The sequence below is a fragment of the Rhizopus delemar genome, genomic scaffold (assembly GCF_000149305.1).
Source record: "Rhizopus delemar RA 99-880 supercont3.15 genomic scaffold, whole genome shotgun sequence".
Lineage (NCBI taxonomy): Eukaryota > Fungi > Mucoromycota > Mucoromycetes > Mucorales > Rhizopodaceae > Rhizopus > Rhizopus delemar.
This window is the reverse complement of record NW_027137841.1, coordinates 399,588-410,886: the sequence shown is the minus strand read 5'-3', so window position 1 is coordinate 410,886 and position 11,299 is coordinate 399,588. Positions and strand designations below refer to the sequence as shown.

Here is an 11,299-nt window from a genome sequence, read left to right as displayed (position 1 = left end):
ATTTATTGCAATACAAATTTTCAAAGGAGATATAATTTGCTCTTCGCAATGCCTCTAGTTTCTTACTAAAAATATGCACACCTAATAAAAATTAAATTAACGTGCGTCTTCAAAAAACATATAAAAGGCACAATGTCAATCGCTGTATTTGTTTTATCATCGATCCACTTTTCTATCTCCAATGAAGTTGTCTCTCTCTATCTTGCTTTTTGTCTCTGCTCTCGTCAGCGTCCAAGCCTCTACCAACCCCAAGGTCTCTCCCGAAGGCTGTATTCGTCCCAACAACCGTGGTGAAGGCCAAGGCCTTGGCTGGAAAGGATACTGCTGCAAGACCAGCGATGACTGTCATGACGCTTGTATCAAGGGCAAGTGTAACGGACCGGTCAACCCCAAGCTTGCTCAACCCATTGATGACGACTCTAGCAGCAAGAGTGGTAGCGGTAAAAAGGGCGGCAACAAGCTCTGTACTCGCCTTAACAACCGTGGTGAAGGTAAAGGTCTTGGCTGGAACGGTTACTGCTGCAAGACCAGCGATGACTGTCGCGACGCTTGTATCAAGGGCAAGTGTAATGGAAAGGCCAACCCCAAGTATGCTCAACCCATTGATGACGATGACAGCAACTAAATATGGATGGAGGAGTCAGCGTAACTAGATGAGCTTGCCTTTTTTTTTTTTTTTTATTTTAAACATTAATAACTTTGGAAATAAATGTTTTTGCTCTTTGTCTTTATAGAACTCTTTTTGTATATTTGCATTTGAATAGCAAGTTTAATGGACATCCTTCACTTTACGTTTGTAATATCCTACCTTCTATGTCCTTTAAGAATATTTAAATCAGGGTTACCGTCGTACAACAGATTAAAAAATGGAGACACAGATGATCCCTACTTTGTCTTTATGCTCTAAAGTATTATTTTTTTTTGTTGAGCCTGTCTGACAAAATGTATAGCAAAAGACAAGCTGTACTAATGAACATCTGAATGAAATTGAAGGATCAGAGATAATCGTTCCTGTCAAAAGAGTAAAAAGATCATATGGGTGTAGAAGAAACAAAGCAAGCTTTGACATATTTCTTCAAGCTGACATAAATACCATGCAACTACTTATGCTACTGTACTCAGTTACACTAAAGGCAAAGCAAAGGGTGAAAACAAGTGAATAAGAAAAAAAAAATAAAGAAAGAAAAAGATGATTGCAGATATGGTATTTTGGCATAATTTGAAAACCAAATACAAATAAAGCAAGTATGGGTTTGCTGATGTAATCTCGATGTCCTTTTGTGCTCACTACAAGCTTCTCTTATGGTGATACAAACCACTGAAAAAGACGATCTGACAGCTAAACAAGTCTCGTAAAAGACAGTGAACTATAGTTTGAATATTTAAATATGAAACTATTGTAGTTTGAAGTAAAATGTATTTTATAAAAATTGTCATCACTTTGCTAATTTTAGGAAAGCGAATGGCTCTCTGTTTCTTATTTATTTATTTTATAGAGCATCAAGCAGACTTTACCTTCTTTGCTTTCACTGACGATCGCTTTAAGCCATAGGAAACCAAGCGATAGACGCCAAAGAGTGATCCAAAGATGACAGAAAGCGAAAAGAGATAAAGATCCAAGTTGTATGCCTTCAAGAAGGAAAGATCGCGTCTGACGTCTCGTCGATGATTGATCTTGCCATCCTGATGCAAATAGAGCGCCTCTTCTACCACATCAGCACCGCGTTGGACACCATGGTTGGATCGAATCTGGACCAAGGCCTTGAAGCGATTGGCATTCTGTCTGTATCTATCATCACGCAAGACCTCTTGAACCACCTTGATTGCCTGTTCCTGATCACTCTTCTTCATCCGGCGTCCATAACCATTCTCTTCGGCTATGACAGCAGCCGCAGGTTGATCGCCAAAGAAGGGATAGACGACGATGGGCACGCCATTATAGAGTGCTTCATAAACCGAACCGGCACCTCCGTGAGTCAAGAATAAGCGAGTGGAGGGATGATGAAGGATGGCGACCTGAGGAGCCCATTCCAAAAAGAGGATGTCTTGTCCTTCTTTCTTGCCAAACAGCTCTCGGATACGATAGATTTGGCCGGAGCGTGTCTGGAGTGTTTCTGGAAAGAGATGCTCCATGTCTCTGACAGACCATAAGATGCCATCAATGTCGCCTGTTTCCATATTCTCTAGCATAGAGGTCATGATGAGACCAAGCTCCTCTGTTGCCTGAACCGCATGCTGTCCAAAGGCGACATAGACTACCTTTTGATGACTATCGAGAAACTGTTGAAGGTCATCCGTTAGCACAGGATGCGTTTTTGGCACGATGGGACCAATCAGCTCAACTAATGGACCAACGGGTCTTGCAGGAGCGAACCCAAAGGCGGTATTGAACAGCTTTATTGCGTCTTTAAGCTTTGCTGCTGGATTGGATGTGGTTTCGAGACCGAGTGCCATCTTTTCTTGTTGGGACTTTTTGATGAAGCCTCTAGCCTTGATAAAAAAGTGTATAGGGTTGATCACCTTGTCTTTTAAGCGTTCAAAGAACGAGACATCCTTGTTCGATGGGTTATGAAAAGAGAGAAAATCGATGTTAATGTAGGGAGCGGATGTATCTGAAGAAATAAAACATAAATGGTCATGCCATCTCTCTCTCCTTTTTCTTTTCTTTTTTGTTTTTCTTACCAAGCGAATAGAGAGGTACAGAAGTATAAATAAAAGGTATTTTACTAGTAATAGAAGCTTCAATGCAAGCTTCATTAAAATGATCGCAAACAACAAGGTCTACATTGTGTTTGCTAAAGAAATCAACATGTTCAAGGTATACTAAAAGAATAGAGCTGAGTCGCCTTTCCTCCTTTTTTATGCGTTCAATGAATACCTTTTGTGAAATTTCGAGCAACTGAGGTTATCATGTAAAGTATCATGTCAACCTTGTCTAGTTTGCTTACAGTTCTTAGTATATCTGAAATTTCCTCTTTTGTCACTAGAGCAGGGCCAGCCGAGACCAAGTCAACAGTAGGAAAGTTCTTGATGAACTTTGTATGATCGTCCTAAGACATAGAAATACGTAAGCATTCAAAGGGCTCTTTTTGTATCATAAAGAGACATTACACGTGTATAGAAAGTCGTATGATGGCCTCTAGCTGCTAGCTCTTCAAGTATAGACAGGACCCATACAACGTGTGACGATCCACCTTGAGATGAACTAAAGACAATGTTTTTGGGTACATGATAATCCAAGGCCAACTGAAACGTGTTTTCTCCTGCGGCTGCTCCAAACCTAAGGCAGTTTGCGACAGAAAGCAAAGCAAACAATAGAGTCGAAAATTTCATAAATAAAAAACGTTCAGAAAAAGATAACAAAAAAAAAAAAAAAAAAAAAAAAAAAGGACAGCGTATTCATACAATGTCGTTTGTTGAAATATGCTCTGGTGTAACTAACTTATCCCATTTATATAAAACAGTGAACAATCATGTGCTGCTTGCATCCGTATTGAAAAGTGAAGATGAATATAGACATAGTAACCCAACAGTCTAAAGTTCAGAAGCTATTTGAATTAAGACATGCTTCTTTCAAATAGTAGAGTATGGCAGTTTTTTATATATAAATAAGGCTAGTTTTCTTGGACATAGCAAGAGATCAAATTAATTTTTATCGTTGAGGAAAAAGAAAAGGTATAGAAGGAAGAGATCAGTTTTTTTCGTTAAGCTTGCCTTTGATACAAGCGTCATCACTGGCCTTGCAGCAGTATCCGTTCCAGCCAAGACCTTCACCTTCACCACGGTTGTTGGGTCAGATACAGCCTTCAGGACTGGTCTTAGGGTTGGTAGAGGCTTGGATGCTATCGAGAGCAGAGACAGCCTCATTGGAGATAGAAAGGTAGCTTTATATGTTTTTTGAAAACGCACTTTAATTTAATTTTTATCTGATGTGCATATTTTTAGTAAGGAAATTGAAGCATTGAGAAGAGCCTATTATATTTTCTTTTGAAAGTTTGTATTGCAACGAATGTCAGGTTTAGATTGTAATAATTATGCAAGTAAGGCACATAATTTCAGCATATAGCTTTGTTCATTTCTTTCAACCCACCAAATATAAAAAAGTGTTCACAAAAGCATATTGCGTTTGTTACTAGATTGTAATAGTGAATGTCACATATTAATTTTCAAGTATCGTCGAAGATGTCTCAATGACTTTGGTTTGTTGATATCTAAGATTAGATTCTTTGCATGTATCGTTTTGAGGTTCATTGTACAAACCATTGATTGGCATGTATGAATTCCTAATTTTTTTGAGCTTTTTTGAGCTTTTTTTTGCCAATCTCTTTTACTGTACCAGAAATTCACTGCTACTTTATAGTGGTTTATGCCATGTATTTATTTAATAGGGCTTGACTTTAGACCCCTTTAAAAACAAGAGTTGATATCTGAGACGAAACACTGATATAGAGGCTAGCCTTGCCAAGCCATAAAGTATTTCGTTTAGACCGTACAACGTTGTCTAAACATGTATCCATGTAAGGTACTGCTTATTTAATCGATAGCATGTAACTCTTCTGTTTAGTAAAGCTACTGTACTTAGATCAAAAGACTTGCTTCAAACGATTTCAGGAATCTTTATATTGTTTTTGTATGTGGTTTAAAGTCTTGTATTTGAGAATAATGTCGTTTGTGTTTTGCTTTGAAAGATTAAATACCTTTTAATTACTATGTGTTTCTCATATAACAAATTAGAATGTCTCAACATTTCGATACTTTATTTTCTCAGAGTAATTGCGGGGGTGAATGATAAATAATAGCCAAATGAGTGAAATTCTCCCTATGCCATTTGTGTTTTAGCAGGCTTTATTTTGGATGTTACACTTGATATGAAGAGGAATCCGAATACTGCCAGCATAAAATAAAATAGCCATCGGAAAAGTGGGTATAGAGTATAGATTTGAAGTATTTGAGATAGCAAAGCTATTTTAAGATACTTTTATCCATAAAAGAAAAACCAAGCGTTATATTCGAATTAACCTGTAGCCTATCTATTGGATATATTTTACATGTAGCTTATTAATACTGTTTTCATATCGAGTTATGAATGATGGATACATCAATACATGTCTCTTTATAAATTGTTTTGTTCATGTTAAACCTGAAAAGAAAGAAATAATTTGATTGTCAATAGCTCAATCATATTTTAAGCTTAGACGTTTACTCTGGTAATCTACTTTTGGATTGTCTATCTTTCTGTCGATAGTATTAGATACTCTTTTGTTCATGCAACTCTAAAAAGAGATCTGATACAAACCATCACTCTTCATTATTTCTAGTTGTGTTATAAAGTGGTAATGTCCATCATATTCATATAGAAAGTTTGCATGTTTATAAAGCAAATATAAACAAGCTTTTCATCCCTATAAATCATTACTCTTGCAGCTCAATACAACTATTATACTGTCTAAAAGCCTGTTAATACTTTGGTTTCTTTCTATAAATAATGATTGTATAGATGATGAAAGACTAAAGAACTGCCTCAATTATAGACTATGAATTAATGGGATCCTTACCTTCTAATAACTTAAAATAGGCTGCTTCAATGTACTAAAAGAAGTATCTATACTTTTTCAATAAAATAACAGCAAAGCACCAAAAAAAAAAAAAAAAAAATCCAGTACATGAAAAATCACATGTGATTTTCCAAGAGTGCATGATAAAAAAAATTTCATAGTCACAAACCTTCAAACAAAAAAGTATAAAAAGGATACCTAAACGTCTGTTCTTTCCTCTTCTTTTTTCCTTAACTCTCAAGTTTTTTTGGGCTTCTTGCGAAAAAAAACCAGAGCAAGCTTTGCTGCTTTTCTTGCAAAAAAAGAAACTGATTACACGCAGTTTTTCCTAATTTCTAGCTAAAAAAATTAGGGTTGGATGCCGGGTCCAACTTTTTTTTATATATATATTATAATACAAATGAAAAATGAATAGTAAATATGAGTGATTACATTCATATATACTCAAATGAGGTATCTTTACCTTTTTTTTTTTTTTTTTTTTTTTTTTATTTTTTGGTGCCTTTGTTTGCCTTTCACGCGTTTACCACTTTACAATTTTTTAGCCGCTTTCTTTTACCTTTAATATTTTTAGTTACGATTAAGTGTAACAACACATAGATCCATAGAATTCATTTTTATCTAATAAATAAACAATGTAAGATATCGTCTAGGAGCAATTTTGTATTATCATATTTTCATATAACCTGTGTTATTTAACTACATGAATATAACCTTTTTATTCCTTGAATGAAAGAAAAAAAGAAAAGAAAAAAGCCTGTACGCTATCGTATTCTTCTTTAAAAAGAGTCACTGCATTGCATGTGAATTCATAACAAAAGCAAATTATGAAACAAAACAACAAAAGGGGCTTTTCAAAGGCTGAAATAGCATGAAAATAAACGCAATCGCATTCTAGTTCTCTGCTTTCAAAGCATACCTTTTAAGCAAGCTTTGGTAAAGAGTAATAACCCCTTAATGATACATAAGATTATAGTCACTTTATTTTAGTAAAAAAGGAATTGGATATGATCCTAGATGGTATGTTGACGTAATCATTTATAATATTATTCCCAACACAGATCAATAAAAGACTTTGATTATATTTTTATATTAAGATTTATTCATATTAACTTCACACAGTCAAATATATGGCGTGGTTGTAATATAGTTTATTGATGATATGAGCATGTTTAATACGGAATGACGATTACTTATCGGATCATCATTAGTCATGGAAACATTTATCCCAACTGAGATAGTATTATTAGCAATGCTATCCAATCACGGAACTAAAAGTCTTTATATTCATCCGTATCGTCTACTTAAATAGTCCTATATCCAGAGCTATGTGAAACCATCCGAATAGCATAATTGACAATACAAGCGAGGAACAGGCTAAACTAATAATTAAAAATAGTAACCATCTATTCTGTCAAATTGATTATAAATCTGTCCTCATTCTTTATCCGTGTCATGTCTATAAATACTCTCATTTTTTACATATAGTATTATACTCCAAAGATAATCATCGTATAGTAATCAAGCATTGTTAACGATTGATGGTGTGAATGTATGGAAATGCAGACTTATTAACATATATGTGTATCTACCAAAATAGATTGGTGAATGAGGGGCAAGCATTTATATTAAATTATGTAAAGCTCTGCATAATAGAATATAGTATTTAACCATCTGCATATTGCTGTGGGCATTTTATCATCAGCATAGTACATTTATTAATATCAACATTGTGAAAAGTATATAAACTCTATTATTAAATAAAATCATATATATAATTTTGGATCATATTGATATCTCCATTTTTATTTTTGTGGACAAAAATGTAGCTTTTGCAGTTTGAAGTCAAATGTATTTTATAAAAATTGTCATCACTTTGCTAATTTTAGGAAAGCGAATGGCTCTCTGTTTCTTATTTATTTATTTTATAGAGCATCAAGCAGACTTTACCTTCTTTGCTTTCACTGACGATCGCTTTAAGCCATAGGAAACCAAGCGATAGACGCCAAAGAGTGATCCAAAGATGACAGAAAGCGAAAAGAGATAAAGATCCAAGTTGTATGCCTTCAAGAAGGAAAGATCGCGTCTGACGTCTCGTCGATGATTGATCTTGCCATCCTGATGCAAATAGAGCGCCTCTTCTACCACATCAGCACCGTGTTGGACACCACGGTTGGATCGAATCTGGACCAAGGCCTTGAAGCGATTGGCATTCAGTCTGTATCTATCATCACGCAAGACCTCTTGAACCACCTTGGTTGCCTGCTCCTGATCACTCTTCTTCATCCGGCGTCCATAACCATTCTCTTCGGCTATGACAGCAGCCGCAGGTTGATCGCCAAAGAAGGGATAGACGACGATGGGCACGCCATTATAGAGTGCTTCATAAACTGAGCCGATACCTCCGTGGGTCAAGAACAATTGAGTCGAGGGATGATGAAGGATAGCGACCTGAGGAGCCCATTCTAAAAAGAGAATGTCTTGTCCTTCTTTCTTATCAAACAGGTCTCGGATACGATAGACTTGGCCAGAGCGCGTCTGGAGTGTTTCTGGAAAGAGGTGCTTCATGTCTCTGACGGACCACAAGATGCCGTCAATGTCGCCTGTTTCCATGTTTTCTAGCATGGAGGTCATGATGAGACGAATATCCTCTGCTCTCAGGATGGCAATCTGTCCAAAGGCGACATAGACTACCTTTTGATGACTATCGAGAAACTGTTGAAGGTCATCCGTTAGCACAGGATGCGTTTTCGGCACGATGGGACCAATCAGCTCAACTAGTGGCCCAATGGGTCTTGCAGGAGTGAACCCAAAGGCGTTATTGAACAACTTGATGGCATCTTTAATTTTTGCTGCTGGATTAGCTGCAGGTTCAAGACCCAGTGCCATCTGTTCTTGTTGAAATCTCTTGATGAAGCCCCTAGCCTTGATAATAACGCGTATGGTATCAATCACCTTTTCTTTTAAACGTGTAAAAAATGGAACGTTTTTGCTTGTTGGGTTATGAAGAGATAGCATATCGGTATTGACATAAGGGGCTGCTGTGTCTAAAAAACGCAATAAAGTCATTATACTTGTTTCGTTCTTTTTTTTTTTTTCTCTTACCAGGAGTTAATGGGATTGCGGAAGTTACTATAAAGGGTATTTTATTAATAATAGAAGCTTCAACACAGGCCGTCATGATATGACCACAAAGAGCAAGATCCACATCTTTTTTACTAAACAAATCCATATGATTGAGATAATCTAAAACAATGTCTTAGTAACTTCTCTTTTTTATGTGCTTGATAAATACCCTCTGTAAAGTTCTGTGAAAACTCTTCCAACATATAAACGAGTCTATCAACTGGTTCCTTTGTGGTTAAATTGCGAATCAAGTTCCCCATTTCTTCTTTTGTTGCTACAGCAGGACCAGCCGAGACTAAGTCAACAGTAGGAAAGTTCTTGATGAACTTTGTCTGATCATCCTAAGTCAAAGAAATACGTAAACATTCAAAGAGTTCTTCGTATCATAAAGAGACATTACACGTGTATAGAAGATCGTATGATGGCCTCTAGCTGCTAGCTCTTCAAGTATAGACAGGACCCATACAACGTGTGACGATCCACCTTGAGATGAACTAAAGACAATGTTTTTGGGTACATGATAATCCAAGGCCAACTGAAACGTGTTTTCTCCTGTGGCCATGCCAAAGCTAATATAATTAGCGACAGAAAACAAAGCAAACGATAGTGTCGAAAGCTTCATAAACAAAAGACAGTTAGAAAAATGTAAACGAAAAAAAAAAAAAAAAAAAGGACAGAATATTTATACAATGTTGTTTGTTTAGAGAACATGCTCTTGTGTAACGAACTTATGCCATTTATATTATAAAAAAAAACCAGCAGCTCACTTCAGAGACCCAACTATTGTTTTTTTTTTTTTTTTTTTTTTTTTGCTTGTCGACAATTTATCTGAGAACCCTATGCAATCCTAATAGATGCATCTGTCTTAAAAGTACGGCTAACAATGCAAATCTGACTATTAAATCCCTACAAACCCGGATAGGCCATTAGTTGGGGAATACAAGTATTCAAGACACTGACTGGACAAAGTTATGAGTTAGGGAGTACAAGTCCGCAGCACACTGACTGAACAAAGTCATTGCCGATAGGCTATGCAAATAAGCACTATTCTACACCCATCCTCTTTTAAATTAAAGCTTTTATAGATAATAAACATAGTTCAAGTAATCATGTCTTATGACACTTTTCTCTATCAATTTCTCATTCAAAAATCTATTTTGGAACCCGAAAGAAGCTATTAAACCTAAGATTCGATGTTTATCAATGTTAAAAATCTGTGTTCACAACACATTATCTTATTCATTGATTGGTTACATAAAGTAAGAAGAATATTAGTTAAACAAACTTTGTAGGCATCAGAGCCGTAAATGGGAGAAAAACGAGTGTTGCGTTTATGAAAATTAAGACTGCATATTTAATAAGGCGATTAACTTAGCTGCTGCGGCGTGTATTGATGACCTGAAGGAAACAGTTTATATAGATTCATCATACTTGGAAACCATGCTCTCTTTTCTACATTTTGTTCAACTTATTTATGTCGCAACATAGTATAGCATAAGTACGTTTTCATTACATACTTTGCTAAAGATAAAAGCATTTGTCTCAGTCCTTTCTTTCTGGCACAGTTTTATCATTTATATGTTGGACAAACCTTTTATTTTCAATGTCCCTCTGGTGTCTGTAATAATATATCAATTTGAGCTTAAAGCTCTTTTTAGAGTAATAAAATGTTAATGTGATACATATTTAGATGCATTATTTCAAGTAGAAAGTAAAAGATAAAAAAAAAATCAAGGATTTGTATTAATTGGTAAAAAATTGCCTACAATCAAAGTCTAATAATAGAGCAATTTCAATACAAAGACACCTTGATTTTATACAACTTACTGGACTATAAAGAAAGAAAGAAAGAAAAAAAGTAAATGCGTTGAACAAGAAAAGGGGAATATTTGTGATAGCTTACATATTAAATTTGTCTCTTCTGACAGTAAAAGAAAAACAGCAAGGAAATATAACGTCATTCTTCTTGGTTGTCACAGTGCTTGTGATATCTTTTTGATAGTTTAAAACACATGAGGCTAATACTGCCTTTTGCTTTGGATCAAACGCAATCTTTCCATATTTCTAACATCCCCTCTAAAATGTGAAATTCGTGTATAAGAAAAGAAAAAGGAAGCTATTCTCTTACCTCCCAATAATTCACTGTGGATTCCTCAGTCATGATTTCATAAATACATAATTGACCCTAATAATAATCAGAAAAAAAGATAAAAATAAGTCAAGTCAACTTACGTTACGCAGTTTATCAAAAGGCACATTAATCAATTCAGCAAATTCTCTATTTCCCTTGTAGATCTCACCTGTCCTTCTCCAAAGACAAGCTGGAATTCTCAAAGCGGTAAATATGCGATCATAATCCAATAGCAGCCTCTCAAATCCTTCCTCTACCAAGATCAAATCAATATCCGTCAAGGACTGTGCTACTTGACGAAATGTGGGGCGGAATAAGCCCATGACATTCAAAATACGTAGCTTTTTTTTCCGCTAATTTATAAAACCAACACTGATAATAAAACGTCTCTAAGTATGCCACCTGGCTCTATCAACCAAAACAATACGCCAAGCATATCAAATGTCCTTACCCAAGAGGAAACTACTGAATTGATTGCCCAGTTCGA

The 11,299-nt window shown here is 35.7% G+C and overlaps 4 protein-coding genes across 4 annotated transcripts; 1 reads left to right on the top strand and 3 right to left on the bottom strand.

Moving 5' to 3' along the window:
• Nucleotides 1–181: 181 nt before the first annotated feature.
• On the top strand, nucleotides 182–625 carry RO3G_14953 (uncharacterized protein; the record flags this gene model as incomplete). The annotated part of the gene is made up of 1 exon (XM_067669537.1): nucleotides 182–625. The coding sequence occupies one exon, from the start codon at nucleotides 182–184 to the stop codon at nucleotides 623–625; it is 444 nt and encodes a 147-aa protein (XP_067525638.1).
• A 757-nt stretch (nucleotides 626–1,382) lies between these two features.
• Nucleotides 1,383–3,333, bottom strand: RO3G_14952 (uncharacterized protein; the record flags this gene model as incomplete). The annotated part of the gene is made up of 5 exons (XM_067669536.1): nucleotides 1,383–1,394; nucleotides 1,516–2,612; nucleotides 2,683–2,899; nucleotides 2,949–3,050; nucleotides 3,112–3,333. 5 exons carry the CDS (start codon nucleotides 3,331–3,333, stop codon nucleotides 1,383–1,385), a joined length of 1,650 nt encoding a protein of 549 aa, XP_067525637.1.
• Nucleotides 3,334–7,490: 4,157 nt separating this feature from the next.
• Nucleotides 7,491–9,243, bottom strand: RO3G_14951 (uncharacterized protein; the record flags this gene model as incomplete). The annotated part of the gene is made up of 4 exons (XM_067669535.1): nucleotides 7,491–8,602; nucleotides 8,661–8,801; nucleotides 8,851–9,022; nucleotides 9,082–9,243. 4 exons carry the CDS (start codon nucleotides 9,241–9,243, stop codon nucleotides 7,491–7,493), a joined length of 1,587 nt encoding a protein of 528 aa, XP_067525636.1.
• A 1,554-nt stretch (nucleotides 9,244–10,797) lies between these two features.
• On the bottom strand, nucleotides 10,798–11,135 carry RO3G_14950 (uncharacterized protein; the record flags this gene model as incomplete). The annotated part of the gene is made up of 2 exons (XM_067669534.1): nucleotides 10,798–10,866; nucleotides 10,914–11,135. 2 exons carry the CDS (start codon nucleotides 11,133–11,135, stop codon nucleotides 10,798–10,800), a joined length of 291 nt encoding a protein of 96 aa, XP_067525635.1.
• Nucleotides 11,136–11,299: the final 164 nt, after the last annotated feature.